Source organism: Astatotilapia calliptera, chromosome 4 (genome assembly GCF_900246225.1).
Source record: "Astatotilapia calliptera chromosome 4, fAstCal1.2, whole genome shotgun sequence".
Taxonomy (NCBI): Eukaryota; Metazoa; Chordata; class Actinopteri; order Cichliformes; family Cichlidae; genus Astatotilapia; species Astatotilapia calliptera.
The window spans coordinates 4,119,374-4,138,057 of NC_039305.1; the positions used below are offsets into that span (position 1 = coordinate 4,119,374).

Consider the following 18,684-nt stretch of genomic DNA (forward strand, 5'->3'; position numbering starts at 1 on the left):
GAAACTAGCATTTAATGTCATATCTGACTAACAATGAGGAATAAGCTCAGTTTCATAATTGTTAATATGTAAGTTTTCATCACAACTCAAACACTGACAACAATGAACAGAATCAAATATCCCAAGTGCCGTCGGTCTTTAGTTAACAAACCGTTCATGGTTTCATCAGTTATGGGAAGTCGCCCAGATCCTAAAGCAGCAAACCAGCCCCAGACTATCATCCCACCACCACCATGTTTGACTGTTGATATGATGCTCTTTCATGAAATGCCGGTGTAACTGGAGTCCAAACTTCCAAAAAATGTCAGCTTTTGTTTGTCAGCCCACAGAGTGTTTTCCAAAAGTCTTGAGGATCATCCAGATGTTTTTTGGCAAAAGAAAAACAAACCTTTGTGTTCTTTTTGGTCAGCAGTGGTTTCCTCCTTTGAACTCTCCCATGGATGTCATTTTTGCCCAGTTTCTTTCTTACTGTTGAATCATGAACTCTGAACCTTAACTGAGCCAAGTGAGACCTGCAGGCTTTTAGATGTTCTGTTACTGGACTCTTGCAGTGATTTTGGGAGGACGACCTCTCCTGGAAATCATCATTTAAAAACTGCCTTTTGTATTCAGGAAGGTTATCTTTGTCTAACATTCAAATTTTCTGAGGATCTGAAACATTAAAATGTGACAAATATGCAAAAAATAAGAAGTGAGGACTGTGGTTACGACAAATTGTCTGACCAAGTGTTTGCAAAGTGAGCCTTCTCTGTAGCTCTTCAATTAGACACAGTTTTCAGATACTAATCCACAGATTATTCTTTTTTAAATCCCCAGCTCTGACTTTCATATTCAGAACATCCTCGCTAACATGTTACAAACATCGTGGGATAATGGAACAAAAAGCTGGAGAGAACTCTCCATCCTTCATCCCCTCCCTGCCTCCCGTTGTTGCACATGTGCAGAGGACAGAAGTAAGAGCAGGTGAAGGGTGGTGGGATGTGCCACACCGAACATCTGCCATGTGCTCTTTTCACCAGCGCAGACAGCAGCGCCCCCACCACACAGGCTAAAACACACCAGCGAATGAGAGCAGCTCGTGCAGCAGACACAACACGGCGTGGACACGTGTGCTGAAGGAAGATAAACTGCACTCTGACACCGCTCTCGCTTGGAGTTAATTTCTCTCTCGCTCTTCTTCCCGAGCGGCTCCTTGATGACATCTCTGCGTAGAGGGAGAATATTTATTTTCATCGCCTCTCCATCCTCCGAGGCTCTCCTGCCGCTGCCTCCGTCCTAAACCGTCCTGTTAATTGAAGTGGTTTATGATAATCATTAAATTCGCAAAGAACAACAACATAAATATTCTAGCTTGTTCTCGTGTTAACAATCCAGAGAGGAGGAGGATTAAAATGATTAAAATCCTCTTGGCTGAAACACACCGCAGCATCCTGAGGCTATAAAGAGTATCAGGCGCTGCACTCGTGGATTGAAGTAAATCTGCATTAAATGATTTGCCGGGATGTTCACACACAAGTCCAGCTATATGGATTGGCATTTTATTCTTCCCATTTTAATTAACCTTTCAAAATCCACCTTACAGGATGCTCCACATTAAAACAAACACTAGAAACCAAAAAAGTATGGCAGTTTTTTAAATACAGTAATTGGAAGGTTATTACAGTAAAAAGTAAATTAAAAGTGAGGTAAAAATGCAAAACTGTATTTTAACTTAAAGTGTCTGAGGCTGTGCCTGTAAACGAGTCAGCCCTGTTGGACATTAGAAAGAATGTAGGATTAAGCCATTTAATGTCATCACTTTAAATAATTTACAGTCTATTGTTAAGCTCAATATTTCCATTTCTGAACTCTACTGTAATAGCTTTGAATAAAGCCAAATTCTGGCTTCATAGTTCATTTAAATCGATTGGTTTCCTGGCAGCGTCCTGCCGTGTCACACAGTTTATGACAAAATTTGAGAAAAAGCTGTTTTCTCTGTGAAGCACATCACATGGCTGAAAGGCTAATACCTGCTTTTCTTCATGAGTATAATTCAGCATGTCCTTTTTTAAGTGCTTGTATATAATTAACGAATGTGTGTGCACGAACATGCTCGTGTTATTTTCCTCTCAAACACGCAGAATCTCATAAGTTTGTCAGGCGTGCAGAACAGGATATTCAGGGTGTTCACAGCAGCGGGGATGGCAGCTCCTCCTGACCCTGCAGCTCACTGCTCAGAATATTAACACCGTCTGATTATCAGCAGACTGCAGAGACAGAGCGATTCAGCGTCACGCGCTGTGGTAAACAACTCTGCTTTATGTCACGCTTCTCTCCGTTTGGTTTGAACAGTAAAAGCTTCATGTAAGTGGATAAAACGGGTTTGTTCATTCGAATAGAAAAGGCCACAAGTTCATTTAGCATTAACTATTTTCATCTGTTTGATTTTAGGATTTGAAAGCACTAATAACTAATACACTATACTGCCAAAAGTGTTCAGTCACCCATCCACCCATCAGTGGATTCAGGTGCTCCAATCACATCATAGCCACAGGCATAATCTAGCACCTTCAGACGGCTTCTACAAAGAACAGGTCGCTCCCAGCTCAGTGAATTCCAGCGTGTTACTACCAAATATTCCACAGTCAGCTGTTAGCAGTGTTGGGCAAGTACTTTGAAAAAGTAATTAATTATAGTTACTAGTTACTTCTTCAAAAAAGTAACTGAGTTAGTAACTGAGTTACAGGATTTTAAAAGTAATTAATTACTTGAAAAGTAACTATTGCGTTACTTTAAAGAAAAATGTTTAACCCTCTGGGGTCCAGGGTATAATTGGCCGTTTTTAACCACTTTTGATTTTACTTCTACATTTCACCTTTAAAAACTATTTACTTTGCCTTGTTTGGTATCATTCTTTTCAGCACAACCTCAGGTGTCTGAATTTACAGTTATGTTTTCATTTTGACATACTGTATTAACACAATTGATCTAAAATCAGGGAAAAAACATAAAATCCGATTAGAAAAAGTTATATTTTTTACTGTAACAACCACAAACATGTTTATTAAGTCATATTTCATAACCTTAAATGCAAATATAAATTGTCAATTTTAAAATCATATGCACAAGTTTTGCAAACAACAAAGTTATTTGCAGCCATTTACCTTTTATCCTTTTTTTACAACCATTTCAAACTATTTACAGAACAATCAGCTGTTCTTCAATAAGATGCCGCACAAATTATTTGTGCCACTCCAAAAAAATAATTTCTGTCCACTATAAAGGAGAACATCACAGCCTGATACCTGCAGGTCTGACAGCAGCAGGTGTGTCACTCCTGTTTCTACCTGTAATGATCCTTCCACAGGTTCACCTACGGAAACCTTGTTACGACTTTTACTTCCTCTAGATAGTCAAGTTTGATCGTCTTCTGACACACAACACAAAACTATCCACAACACTACACGCTAACTACACAAGACAACACATTAACTACACACTCCAAACACGCTAAACGTCACAAATCTCTCACATCTCAAAACTCGCTCTCTCTCTCTCTCTCTCTCTCGCTGTCACTCTAAAAACTTCCCCCTCTTCCTAAACAACCAAATGTCATGTTGCCATATAAGTTTTTGATTGGTTGACATGATGCATTTTTCCACCAAAACGAACGGGCTGCTTTTTGTTTTGTTTTGTTTATTTTTTTGTCATAAGCAGAGAGTGCTCGCTGCGCTGTCCTTAGACAGCAAACGTGGCGAAATTATTCAGGACAAACACGCATATATATATTGTTTATCATGACTCTGCTTTTACGTTGCCTATTAGCACATTAAATTGTTTTGCCCCCTTAGCTCCAGGAGTTGTGCCAAAAAGTGATCGTCAAGCAACCTTCAGATTAAGCTCAAGAACAGTGTGTGGAGAGCTTCATGGTGTGGGTTTCCATGGCCAAACAGCTGGCCATGGTGTGGGGTTGTTTCCAGGAGTTGGGGTCAGCCCTTAGTTCCAGTGAAAAAACTCTTACTGTAATGCTTCAGCATACCAGGACATTTTGGACACTTTCATTCTCCCAGTTTTGTGGGAATAGTTTGGGGGATGATGCAACTTATACACCTGTGGTCATAGAAGTGTTTAAAACAGCTGAATTCACGGGTGAGTAAATACTTTTGGCAACATAGTTCATCTCTACCAGTGAGCTGGAGCTGAAGAAGCCCCTTGGATAAGAGGTAAAACGACCTCACAGACTTAAAGAAGTCCAGTTGTTTTCTGTTTTCAAGCTTTAAAGACGACCGCGAACGACTACGACTGAGAACCTAGAAGAAAAACTAGAACCAGATTGTTTTAGCCATTTAGCTCCATTCACTCCTACTCATTGGAAACTATCTTGTGAGCATTTCTGGTTGAAATGATTTGATTTTCTGCACAATGGGGTTAACAGAAAGTGGAAAGACTCTTCTAGATATGTTCTGGCTTGGCTCTGACTGTGGTCTCTTCATCTTAAAAAGGATTTCTGACTGGTTTATAAACCAGTTATAAATAACCAGCCCTGTTCCTATGAGAGCAAGTCACAAGAAGGCTTTATGGTTGATATTTTTCTCTGTTATGATGATATAACAACTACTGATGGACTGTATGTGTTTCAGAGTTTGCTGATTTATCACACTTTAATATTTTGGTGTTATTCAAAGCAGTTTGGAGTTTACTGAACTATTCTCAGTGGCTCCGTTTATCTATGAGAGTCCTGAGAGTTTTTTATGGTTATAGCAGGAGCTTTTCATTAAGTGCAGCAAGCAATATTATGACATAATTTTCTGCAGCTTATAAAAGCTAGAGAGCTTCAGACCTTGTTGTTACAAATTCCTACATTATTCCACAATTTTGTTACATTTAATGGGTGAAATTTAAGTGGCTTTGGTCTGAGTAAGAGCTAACTACAAGCAGCTCTGTTTCTCTCTTTCAACCATGACCTTGGAAACAGATTTACATTTCTAAAAAGGACGGCTCCAGGTCCATTCATCCTCACGGTCAAATTAAAGACATATTTGTGTGGATGAGACAAACCTGGCACAGTCTCCCCTGCTGAATGAACATGCATTCAGATAGAAAATCAAATCCAACCATCAAGAATACCTTGAAAGTTTCCCGTAGGAGACAAAAAGTACAAACGTCCGAGGTGAGCTGAAGTCCAGATGATGGCCACCAGCTTTATTCAAAGACTGATAAATAATAAGAGGAGCTTTGTGCTGTAGGCGGTGAGTCACAATGCAGTTTTATGAAGTGGAAGGCAACTCACATTATTTCAAAAATAAGAGAGTACAGCAGCTCGAAAACTAATCTGTGGTCTAGTCTGGTGCTGTAACGGGGAAATGAGTCAGATTTCTAGAAATGTTACAAGCAGAGAAATACAGATGGTTGGATTTTAATAAAATATGTTGTTTTTAATGAGGTTTAAGGACTGAATATTCTGGTAAGATTCACAACAGACTGAACATAAACAGGTCTGATGTTCACAGTAAGTTAAAAGCACATCTGGTTTTTGAGCGTCTTATTTTTTATGTGTCTTACAGACATCATGGAGGTTATATAACATTGCTGCTTACAATACATACATGCATACAAATGAACCCCAACTAGTGGAGCCTGCTTCGTTTTCATGCAGATGTCACTTTCACACTCAGACATCAGGATTCAACACATAGCTACTTTCATTTAGCATTGTTTGCTAATTCGCCTGATTTTGTTTGTTATTATTAAGCCAAAAATACTCCAACGTGCTGTTTTGTTTGAGCAGAGAGCAGACTGTTGAGTTCATTACATTACACTCAGAGGTGAACATTACCTTTTTACCAGGGCCAAGAATTCAGTCAGTGTGGTGTTTAATTAGTTCTCTTCCTTTGCAGAGCCCATTATAATTAATCAGCCTGTAGTACCCCTGCTGGTTTTCTTCTTCTTTTTTAAACCCTAAATAGGGCATCCAGCTATAATGATTTCTGTCAGATGGTGTGTGTCCTGCTGCATTCAGACATTAACGTAATTGACATGTGCTCCTGTCCTTTGACTCTGGAGAACCTGGAGCTGCATGTGAAGGTCAGTCTCCTGGGACTATAAGAAAACCATATATAAAATATTAATATATAATAAACTTAAATGTTCTTTGTTGCTGTTTCTGTTGAGCTGTCATGGTGGAGGATTTCCTTCAGGACTGCAAATGCACAGGGTCAGTGCAGGTGAGGGAGTGAGTGGGAAGCTCTATTACTTGGCCTTGGTTTAGCCTCATGGATGACATGTTGTTATAGAGATTCCTGTCCTAATTGCCTCCATCCCTGAGGACACTCCAGGTGGAGGAGGGTGAGAGTCAGTCAGCGACAAACATAAGAATAAACAGGGTGAGATTTAAAATCTCCTGAGAGAGGATGTAAGGCTCCAGGAGAGGAGGGAGTGGATGGACAGAAAAATACAATTATTAGATTACCAATCTAATTAGATTATTAGATAACATACATACACAACCTTTTTAAATGTACAATGGTCAGTGTATGCATCCACTGAGAAAAGTGGTCAGGCCACAAGTTAACAAAGCAAATGAAAAACCTAAATTTAAACATAAACAATAAACTACATATTTTCATTTTATTTTGAAATGAATCAATCTTACCATTTTTACATAAAAGAATGAAAATAAAATATTTTCTTCTTCCTTTTGTTGAACATTTAAATAACCGCAAAGACGAGTTTTCAGCCCTTTGCATGGTTTATTTTTTCTTCTGTAAATTTAAATTACCTTCACTGTTTATCTATGAATATATCTGAAATAACTGAACATGAAAATGAAAATTAATTCACGTATGTTTGCAGGCTCATTGTGCCTTTTAAATAAACACTTCTTTTATTTATAGCTACACTTCCACAAGGCAGTGAGGTGAGGTCTTAGTGCTCCTCAGCTGTTAGCCTCACAGTTTGACATTTATCCATCTTCAGCTGCAGAATCAAAGCAGTGGATTAAAAGCTGCCGTCGGTCTCTTTCTTCATATTCTTATTTATTTATATCCACTGGGAGGTAAGCAATGCATTAATGTTTTTGTTTTTTTTATGTGTATGTGTTAGCCCCCGTAGGGAAATTACTCCTCTGCATTTAACCCATTCACCCAGTGGGCAGCCACCAATGCAGCGCCCAGGGAGCAGTGTGTAGGGACGGAAATTTGCTCAGGGGTACCTCAAGGTAGCCGCTCAGTGGAGTCGAACCCCCGACCTTCCAATCATGGGGTAATCACTCTACCTACTGAGCTATCCCTGCCCATTAACCTTTACTTTGAAGCAACTTCTAAGGAATGTTTTCATAATCACCTTTTCAAGAGTTTGGTTGTCCCAAGATCGAGGGTCAATCTCCATTTTTTCTTTTTTAAAGCCAACCTCAGGCTAACCTATTCTGGATACAACTAAAATAATAGAAATGACCATGATGATAAATGCAGAATGGGCCAGAAGAAATACTTTAAGAGAAACTGGTTTGTGGTTGGCCATCACTTATTCTTCTGCAGCATCCTGGTTAGTGTGGACATGAAATTCCCCATTAGATTTATAAGGTGCGCACACCAGTCTGTTTTATTCTTACCACTGTGAATATCATATCAGGGCATTCTGAACCAACTGACTTGTGCAATCTTCAGCACACCAAATTTCTGTATATGAGAAAAGAGTTTACCTCCAGGTGAAGCAGAGAAAGTGATGACAGCTTTTGGAAGAGAGAAGTGTGCATCTGCACAATTCTGTCCGAGGAAACCAGAAATAGCACAGCTCTCAAAAATGTTTCCACTGGAGTGAGGATGGTTAATACCATGCAAAAAAAATGCACATATAGTTTACAGTAAGATATGAAATACAGTAACATGTTAAAACCTTCATGTTTCCATTTAGTATTTAGCTTTCCTTAGGTGTGCCATAACTTTTTAAAATTGAAATTCTGAGTATTTTGTGGCTTATTTTGTTTCCGAAAACTAAACAATCAAAATGCAATAAAATAAGCTGATAGTACCATTACTAGTGCTACAGATTCATTTTGACAGCATGTGTTGTGTTTTCTTGGGCCCAGTAGTAACTAAAAGCCTGTAGAGAACTTCCACTTATGTAAATGCCCCCCCCCCCTTCCTTTGCTGATTTTTAAGTAAAGTGAGTTTGATGTACGTCAGATGGGTTCTTTTGTTTGTCCACACTTCACCTCAACAACACTTTTATAAAATTGATCTTGCTGAGTTTTTGGTATAATCTAGTGTGGTTCCCCAGCTGCACCAAAGCCGATCAGCAAGCACTCCAGCGGGTGGTGAAGGAAGCTGGCAGAATTATTGGAACAAGTCTGCCAGAGATCAGTAATATCTTCCCCACTCGCTGTCTGAGGAGGGTGCACAGTATCCTGCGGGACCAACATCACCCTGCGCGCCACCTTTTCCATCTGCTGCCCTCAGGGAGAAGGTAACCATATCCAACTTCTTAATAGCAATGAACTGGTCTGCATTGGTGCATCATATCTTTATTCTCTTCCCCCTCCTGCCCCCCCTCTTTCTTAAATAGATAACTATCATATCTGATATCATATCTCACAGTACAATAATATTGAATGGGTTGCATTCAGGGATAGCTCAGTAGGTAAAGTGGTCGCCCCATGATCGGAAGGTCGGCGGTTCGAATCCACTTAACGGCTACCCTGAGGTACCCCTGAGCAAGGTACCGTCCCTACACACTGCTCCCCGGGCGCCTGCTTAGTGGGCTGCCCACTGCTTCACTGAGTGAATGGGTCAAATGCAGAGAAAAACAAGTAATTTCCCCATGGGGATCAATAAAGTATCCATTATTATTATTATTATTATTATTGTACTTTGTCATGTTTCTCAGGTCTTTGTCTGAATTTCTACGAACACTACTTGTCATGTTCTCATGTTATTGCTAAGGATTGTCTTATTGCATTGGAGTCACACTGGGTTAAATATGTACACTTGGGTTTTAAGGGGTATTTATTATTTTCTTCTTTTTTTTTTTGGGTTGTATGGAAGCCCCAAACGCAATTTCATTGTTCTTGACAATGACAATAAATAAATACTAAATCTTGCTAACAAAAAATAAATAAATAATAATAATCAAGTAACATTAAATTGCTTATCTGCTAGAAAACTAAATGGAAACAAGCAGCAAGCCCTGCTCCTGCACCTACATCTGTAAACTTCAGCTCCTTAACAAAGTCAGTCAGAGAATATTATTTTCTGTGGTGCCTGGGACATGATTGGTTGCAGATAAATTACTCTCTCTTTATCCACTCGATGTGTTTAAAAGACGAGGCCATTGTTCAGTGAAGGAGATGCTTGGACCTATAAATACAGGGCTGTCACATCATCACTTAACAAGCACATTGTAACCTTTGTGTTTTTGTTTCCACCATGAAAACATGGATGGGGCAGAAGACAGAATACAGCCAGAGGATTTTGTTTTTCCCCCCCCAAACGCAGGTGTTGCCTCCTGGTGGCCATTAGAAAGAATGCAGCTTTAGGAATTCACTTTTCAGACCACCAACCATTTCCATCTTCAATGTACAGTCTATCAGCTGGAAATAAGTAACAGGGAATGTCACAGGATAGATTTGACAGGAATCAACTTTGTAATAAGAAAAGTGAAAAAATTCTCCCCTCATAATGAGTTCAGATTTAATCTTGGACATAAAATGTTTTATTTAAAAGGTTAAAAAAAAAAAAAGTGTGTGTAGGGCATACATCCATGTGTTAAAACATGAGCAGACATTCATCATTATTCTGCTCTTTTGTAGATAAAAAGCTGTACTGACTCACTCCTCTGGTTGAAGGCTGATGTGCAGCATATTATCTAAAAGCCTGCTTTTCATTAAGGTTTAGAAACTCTTAATCGAGGGCAGGTGCACCTGCAGGCCGAGTCCGAGTGTAAGCAGGTGTAGTAAAAGCATCAGGGGTGGATTTCCTCACAGTGGTCTCGTGGCATTTACAGGAAACAGTCCAATAATTCCTTTCAGCTTCCCTTTCCACCAAAAAGGATGAGACATATCCAGCACCTCAATGACGTCTCCTGCGTTGAAACCAAGCTCGTCGTCTTGTATAGCAGGGAAGTCGCACATCGCCATCACTTGAAAACAAGACGTAGTCTGTGGGAGGAAAAACAAACACTGATCAATACCCGACAGACAACTTCTTGATGAGGCTTGCACAGTTTAGGCTGGATGAGGTCATCCCGATCAGCCCTCCTGTGCTGCATCTACACTTCGATGGTGTTCCACATGTTTAAAGTTGTAATGTTTGCTGGTGTGATCACCTTATCAAAAATATCTAATTAATCAAAAGGCAAGCTAACAGAGTTTGAAAGTGCACGGACTCTCTCGTCCTCTCAGGTTAATTCCATAAAGTGAATTGACTTGACAGCTGCAACGCTGGAATATTTGAATAAGCGAGATGTGATATGCTGGCACCATTTTAACTTTTCACTGCGCAAACAAAACAACCAACATGTGACACCACCCTGTTAAGTGAAAGGAGTGAGAGAGATGCCTGAAACTTGTATCTGTGAGTCTTCCCTCAGTTACTGGCTGGTTGGTCACATTAGACGGTGGTCCCTCCCTGAACGTGCATTTGCTGGATGTCACTTCCTATCTAAAGGAAATTCTTCCATCCTGCAAGTGCTCCTCATAGGGTATCGACTGGTCTTTACCTTAAAATGTAAAGCACCTTGAGACAACTGATGTTCTTGGACTATTTAATTGAAACTGACTGAAGCAGCATGCCTCGTAACTTGCTTGTTGTCATAAACTGCTCTTTAAATCTGAGGTTTTCAATAAAAGCAATCATGTCTCACTGGCTGATCATCGGAGGGGCCGCCTTGGTCCAGGCTCCCATTGACGTTGAGGTAGATTATCCTGCTTTTGGAGATTGAGTTGGTTTTGTAGAAGTCCACCAGTTTGTTCAGAGAGGTGAATTTTTCGCTCCACAGGAAGTAATGACCTCTCTTGTCCCTCAGCAATCTGTAATGCATCATGCCCTGCTCATACCTGAGAACAGATTTAAGAGTCAGAATAACTTTATTATAAATCACTCACACCAAGTTTATTATACTTAACGTTATTTCAAACCTAGTTTCAGTTAAGTAACAGAAACGCGAATAAAAATGATGCTAGTAAAATGCTAAGAGGAAAAGAACACAGGGAATGGCTCATTGGGGCTTGGGCGAATGGTTGACATTTGACTACATAAACCTCTTTAGAACAACTGAAACAAACAAATGTCTTTGAACTGAAAATAAAAAATTGAGAATTTATGAACTTTAAGTCTGTCTCACAACATTAAAAACACATTTCAAAATTATACATCCTTATTAGAAAGTTCTGGCTGGACACTGAATGGAAGTAGTTAAAGTCAATTTTTGTGTGTGCAGACTGCAACAGACGTGAGATTTTTGCCAGTTTATCAAAGTTAATCACCATATTATATGAACCAGATTGCACACAACGGCCAATTTGACCCCATTCAATTGCAGACTAATAGCAGACTGACTCAGTTTTATTTCCATTTTAACACCGTCTTGATGTATCAGAAATGAATTTGAAGATGGAAACTGCGAGTGGCAGTTCATAGCAAACAGAATCATTTTCTTTTTTACCACCATTTTCCCCAGTGTGACCTTATCATAAACGCCTTATGAACTGTATTTATTTCTCCCTTTTAAGGCAATAAAAAGGTCTAAATGATCAGGTACAATGTAATGTGTGTAATACTTAGTTGGGAGACACACTTGACTCACTTGACAGAAATGCAGAAGTTTCCGGGGCTGGTCCGACACCCTCGGATCACAAACTCTCCCACGTGTTTGTTCATCAGGAATTCCACTGCATCTCCACGAGTGGCATCCTCCCGAAACCATCTGCAGAAACAGGTCCTGTGCTCATGACTATCTGATGCAAACATGCATCAAACATGCAAGTACACACACCTACCAGCCAGTGTTGTAAAAGCAAAACTATCCTGCCTTTGGGCCTTTCCTGTACGATTTTAACATCTAAATTTGGGCTTTTTAAGACCTTAAATGAACTTCTAAGCTCAAAAGTGTGAAAATGTTGAGACTTTTCAGGTACATTCGTGTTACTGAAGGAAAATGTGCAGCTGACTTTAGGGCATCTTCTTCATTCCTGCTTTGTAGTCATTTTAAATGGTTTGCACACAGAATGAAAAGGATTTCTGCTTTTGCAGCGGATTATTGTTCATCTGTTTCTTACCTTGGAAAATGAATGTCAAGGAAGTTACGTGGCACAAGCCCCTCCTGTCCATTCATCTCTGCTTTACACCAGATGTTGTCATAACGTATAATCTGTCCAGATGCGAAAAGATAAAACTTCATACAGGAGTATCAGATTTCTTACTTATATTGGACTGCATCACATTTTAACCTCCCATCCATCAACCCACATATTGAGACAACATCCCAGACAGTTTTTAAATTTAACACAGTCGGACATCTGTGGGAGTGACGTCCGATTGCTGTGATGAAAGCAGGGAAAGCGGTTATTATTATCGGTTGCAATAAAGGGGAAATTGTGAGTCACAAGCTAAGCAGAACAGAACATGATGAAAAATAACACAGGAAAAGAAACAAAACCACAGTTTAAACTGAGAAGCTGGGACAGACTGGAGGTAACCTGTAGAAATGAAAGTCACCTGAACTCTTTATTGGCCAGCAGGTGGCGATTGCCATGGTTTCAAACATGCAACATACATCGACTGTATATAAAAGATGGGAGGAATGCCGAGTTAGAATTTAATGCCTCTTTTCCACTAGCACCTACTCACCTCAACTTGGCGTTTGGTCATTTTCCATTACAGTTAAATTACCACCTCTGTGTTGGTGGTGTTTTTATAGCAACCCGGCCCAAAATTCCCATGACATCATGTGACACGAACAACATAGTAACTGAGGGAATGCGTACCATGTGATGGTGTACCTGTTGATTGTGTGCAGCCATTTTCATTGCCAGGTTTCAAAAGTATGGATGGATATCAGGATGGATGGATGGGGTTTCAAAAGTCGTGAATGAGGCGCTCTCATGGCTAATCCAGTGATGTCACTCTCTGACCAATCAGTGGCATGCAGTTTGCTGACAGCACATTTTCAGCTCAACTCACCTCACTTGGAACCCTGGCTGAGTAGGTATTTTATTAATAAATATATATAAATAAAAAAGGAATACTACCAGCTGATGGAAACCCCTAAAAAACGAGTCGTACATAGGGGAGACCGGGGATAGTTGTAACATTTTTGACATTTCTGTCTGTAAATTGGAGCTCTTTTAAGGTAGTGGATTCAAAATGTAATGCAAAGTATTTACATGTCTCTGCTATTAAATAGTGCAGCTATTTTCTCTGCAGCACAATTACCCATTGCATGGTATGGCCTCAAACACGAAGAGTGAAATGTTACAATTAACCCCATAGTCTGGGTTAGTTATAACATATCCTGGGGTGAAATGTAACACAATGAAAAAAGGGTACTAACAAAACATTAACATGTAATCTTTGTTTATTCAACGCATGAATGCACTTACATCCATTTATGTAGCTGTGTGTGTGACAGAATGCAGAAATCTAACTTTTGAACATATTCCAACCCCCCAAAAAAGACAAATTATGGAATTTTCTGCAACTGAATATTTCATTAATTTTGGTTGGTCTTCCTTGAGTTTGGTCCCATTGGCTCAGTGGGCATTATAACCTACAACTCTTGCACCAATTTTGAACATAACAATGAAGCTGAAAAAATGTAGTTGTTCACCAGCATCGCAATTCCATTACTTTTTATCATGGCTTACCTTGGTGTGGTTTGCAAAGTGCTTCAGAAAGATGAGGAAATCTGTTTCTTGCACCCATCCTGACTTATTTCCACTACCAGTACTTCCTACTGGTCCATCTCTGACACAGTGGTCTGCATAATGTATGTGTGGGAACACAAACAGTGGAGGAATTGTGTTGCCAATGGCATTAACCACATATACAAATGTGACCAGTGAACCTCTCTCTGCTGATGTCGTTGCCCCAACTTGTTTAATATAAGTTAAAGTAATAGTGTGGTAAGTTGTAACATCTGCATTATTGTTACAACTGACCCAGACTCCTATAGCCATGAACTAGCTAACATTACAGCCAACGCCTAAAACATTAGCACTAAAGACCTACACAGAATATATCCCCATAGACATACAAATAACACAATTTAAGTTTGATGAGTTTAACTGCAAAGCAAATAATGCTATTACAAATTGAAATAAAGTAGAAAAACTTACTTTTTGGCACACAAATTACTTTTTTTCGTGTTAAATTGTCTGTGTTTGACAAAATGTGCTGATTTTTCACATGTGATAGCAGAACTGAGTTGGGCATGCACAGGATGAGTCACATCATTTGAAACTTAGCCCTGATTGGAGAAATTGGAAGTGTTACAACTGACCCACGTTACAACTATCCCCGGTCTCCCCTACTGACCAGTGGTTGTTCTTAGTCACTGGGTGGAATTGGTCACAAAGAGGTATAGAGCTCTTCACTGAGTTGCTTTGGTTGTTGTAGTAACCCACAGGTTGGCACCTCGATTGCAACTTACCTACAAATACTCACCAACTACTCATGAAGCAGCTGTGAAACTGAAGAGTGCCACACAAACTGGTAAAGGAGAGAGTTTGCCTTCAAAGTAAAAGCTGCGCCTGTTAAATGGGTTGCTTGTAGTGCTGAGGCACAACCTTTACTATGAAGACAAGCACAACAGCACTAATGAAAACTGTGTACAGCTGAGTAAAGTTACGCACTGACCTTGACTATGTCGCCCTGTTTGAAGCCCAGCTCATCATCTGTTACTGCATTAAAGTCAAACTTTCCTTTGGCTTCCATCGGGAGGGGCTCAAGCGTCTGAAAGGTTTAGAAGACTGCGAACAGAACAAGCGGCTCAATCAGAGAAAGGTCTCCAGTAAACAGTCCTCGATAAAAGTCTCAACCCAGCTGCATTTCTTTATATTGTCTTCAAAGCACTCAGACTTTCTTATAACTTTTAAAGCGGTCTTGAGCAATAGGTTCTTCAGGCTTTCTGAAGGTTTTTCAAAATTTGTCTTTTGACATTGGCTGCTTTTACACTCACTTCCAGTCTTTTCTTTTACCAGTTTCAAAGGAAAGTTTTGTTTGCTAAGCCACTTAATGCTAACCCTATGAATCATTCAAGTATAAAAAGCCTCCTAACTCAAGAGGTTAGCCAGTGTTGTGTCTACAACTAACAGAAAACCTAGCAAGGAACCAATTTTAAATGACATCTTTAGGAACTTTGTTACCAGCCACCCGTCTGAAAAGCACAATTTGTTCCCATTTCTTTTGCTGATCTATTAACACAGTTTGACAGGCATAAAATAATATTTTCACACACATCCCCCAACCGGTTGAGGCAGATCGCTGCTCTTCCATGAGCCTGGCTCTGCCAGAGGTTTCTTCCCGTTTTAATTTCTCATTGCCACATAGTGCTTAGAGTCATTTAATTGTTGGCTTTTGTCTCTCAATTCTTTGAATTGAACAAGCGATTCCTAAAAGCATATCTCAGCATTGTGTGCAGTGTGGCCACATTGATCCACTTTATAATACCAGCTGGGATCAGCATGACAGTGATCCCAAACACACCACCAATGTGGTAAAAGCACACTCTGATAGAGGAACACAAACTCAGTCATGGATCGGCCTCCACAGACGTCAACATCATTGACAGAGACCAGAAGAAAAGGCAGAAACACCCAAAGAAGAGCTTTGAATGTCCTTCAAGAAGCCCGGAGAACTACACATGAAAAAGAAATTACCAGAAGGCGGCCCAACAGAGTTCAGGCCGTGCTGAAGAACAATGGTGGTCAAACCAAATATTGACTTCCAAACTCATTAAAATGTATAAACCGGTTTTGTTTTATATACTGTATGTTCACATATGTTTCCACCCATTTCCCATCAATCCATGTCTGGGAGACCTGCTGTAAATAATTAAGATATTTGAATGGAAAAATGTAAATGAACATCACTGATTAGAGGATGGCATGGTGGTCAGCACAAGGTAGACAAGTTTGTTATTAGAGGAAAATCTCCAATGAAAACCTCAAAAAACAAACAAATTTAAAAAACATATTTAAATTCAGTCATTTGCAGAGTTGTAAAATGCTCTTCATACTCCTGCGTCAATCGCTGCACGTCTTAAACTTTTCCAGCTGTTGCTGCTTTTTCATTAAGGTTTAGAGGTTAAATGGGGGCTAAATATTTGTAGATTAAACCATTAACCCAAACCAGTGGGCAGATTGATTTGAACCCAAGAACATGAGTGGACAAACTTAGTTGGGAGCTTAAAATAGAGGTGACAGAAAAATACCATAGCGCAAACAGTCCGCATGAAGAATCAGTTAAACAAACAAAAGTCACTGACTGTCATGGCGGCAGCCACACATGGTCACCTACCTGCACAGGTTTATTTCATTTGCAGCTACTCAAAGTCAAACTTTTACCATCATGCTTTTAACCTGTTTAGATGACGCACACGCTTTCAGCCTGCAGGGTTACACAGAAATTATTACATTCTTTGTTTCTGTGAGTTACCAGTGATCTGTGAGGTCATGGTAGGGATAAAGACCTTTGCAGGTGGCATGAAAGGGCGTGGCTGCTTCTTCTTCTCCTCCTCCTCCTCTTCCTTTTGGCAGTTAGGTGTATTACTACCACCTGCTTGTGGGGAGTGCGGGTGCAAGGATGAGGTACCTGTAGTATATGTATAAGGAAGGCTTCAGGATCAGTTAAGTAGGTTTCTTATGTTTGTTTGGTAACATTGTGTTTCATATAACTGAACCACATCCCCCTTTTATTCATTTACTTCATTTTTTGTTTGCTTTTCATTTTTAGCTGCTGTAATGAAAGAATTTCACAACCTTCAGATGAAAAAAAGGATATTTTTTGTTCATTGTTCATTGAACATCAGGCTGTAAACCCACATCTGACCTCTGAAGATGCTGCTGTGATAAAATTATGCTTCGTATTACATTATGGACAATTTCATAGCAAAAAACAAAAAAAGTCATAAATAACATCTGTCTATTGTAAAGTGACTATTTGGACTATTCACCCACAGCCCAAGTCTCACAGCTCAGCAGCCTCAGACTGAATTTAGATGCTTTTTCTGAAGCTTCTGTTTAAATAATGTTGAAAGGACCCGAATGAAGAAAAACAGGAAGTACAGAGCAGTGTAAGTTTTGTTGACCAATCATTTTTGTTAAAACAAATTTTTGTTTTTTGCTGACGAAAACAAGAAGATAACTAAAAAAATGTTCTGACACTTCAGTCAGCAAATAAGAATGAGATGAAAATATTTTGTAGGGTGAGATCCAATTAGAGCTAATTAAGTGGTATAGAAAGGCGATTTGGAAGTAATCCAATCAGGAGTAAGCTCCTTGTGCAGTAAGGTTAGAAACTGTATAACTAGCTTCCTGTTTCTCATAAATAGACACGTGGACATATTTTGCATTTAATGTTGTGCAAGATGTTTTCAGGGGAAGCCTCCCAAGTACAGACGTATACACAAATACCTTTAGATGTAGTTGACGAAATCTAAAAGCATTTCGATGTCTAGATGATTGAAACTAAATAATAAATGGCCTGTATTTGTATAGTGCTTTACTACTCCCTAAGGACCCCAAAGCGCTTTACACACTCAGTCATCCACCCACTCACACATTGGTGATGGCAGCTACATTGTAGCCACAGCCACCCTGGGGCGCACTGACAGAGGCGAGGCTGCCGGACACTGGCGCCACCGGGCCCTCTGACCACCACCAGGAGGCAACACGTGAAGCGTCTTGCCCAAGGACACAACGACCGAGACTGTCCAAGCTGGGGCTCGAACCGGCAACCTTCCGATTACAAGGCGAACTCCCAGCTGTTGAGCCACGATCGCCACCATGAAACTAAATGTTGTTTGAGTTAAAGACTGAAATCGAAACTGTTTAATTCAACATTAGTTTAGAAGCTCCAGTCAAATCTGAGAAAACTTCAGTTTTACAACTTCAACCCAAAATAACTGAACTGCTTTTGTTCCTCCCCTACTCTGCTTACTCACTTGTAGAATATTACAGTTTCAGATTTCCTTTTTAGTAGCACATTGACCTAACGTCTAAGTGTTTTAGACTCCTTTAGAGGAAAAGATAACCCGAGTGTTGCAAATGGCACTGACAGGCAAACTTCTTGGAAGCAACTACCAAAGCATTACTTTTAGGTTTAGACTGTCACGACAGCTCACCAAGAACGCAAAACTACACTAGTGGTGGGGCTGCACATTAGCCTTACATATGTGCACTCAGCTTGGACTTCCAGCCTCATTGTGTACAGTGGAAATTTATGCACTCATGCACCATATTAAAACCCTTTTGAGTTGCAGCTTGAGCCAGTTTAGTTTGCCAAGTTCACTACAACTGTTTAAAGTGAATGCAGTTCTCCATCATTGAAGGTTCTCAGAGAGCCCAAGATCCCCCTATTAAAGAAGAGCAGCAGAAATCTGACAAAGCAAACACTGGTGGGAGGAGACCAGTTAAGTAGGTTTAAGTTTCAACAGGTAACAGACCGAACTCTGACATGTAATTGAGCCACAAGTTGAGCTGGACTGATTTGC

General features: G+C 39.9%; 1 protein-coding gene across 6 annotated transcripts; it reads right to left on the reverse strand.

Moving 5' to 3' along the window:
• Positions 1 to 9,694: 9,694 nt before the first annotated feature.
• On the reverse strand, positions 9,695 to 16,769 carry LOC113020258 (GRB2-related adaptor protein 2-like). 6 transcript variants are annotated; one of them, XM_026164057.1, is made up of 7 exons: positions 16,663 to 16,768; positions 16,491 to 16,580; positions 14,829 to 14,941; positions 12,251 to 12,342; positions 11,779 to 11,898; positions 10,837 to 11,029; positions 9,695 to 10,132 (listed from the first exon to the last, which is right to left on the reverse strand). In XM_026164057.1, the coding sequence occupies exons 3-7, from the start codon at positions 14,904 to 14,906 to the stop codon at positions 9,953 to 9,955; spliced, it is 663 nt and encodes a 220-aa protein (XP_026019842.1). In that variant the 5' UTR covers positions 14,907 to 14,941; positions 16,491 to 16,580; positions 16,663 to 16,768; the 3' UTR covers positions 9,695 to 9,952. The 6 variants fall into 6 exon arrangements, with proteins under 6 accessions (XP_026019842.1, XP_026019843.1, XP_026019844.1 ...); XM_026164058.1 differs by having other exon boundaries at positions 16,491 to 16,552; positions 16,629 to 16,768; XM_026164059.1 differs by lacking the exon at positions 16,491 to 16,580 and having other exon boundaries at positions 16,663 to 16,769.
• Between the last annotated feature and the right edge of the window lie 1,915 nt (positions 16,770 to 18,684).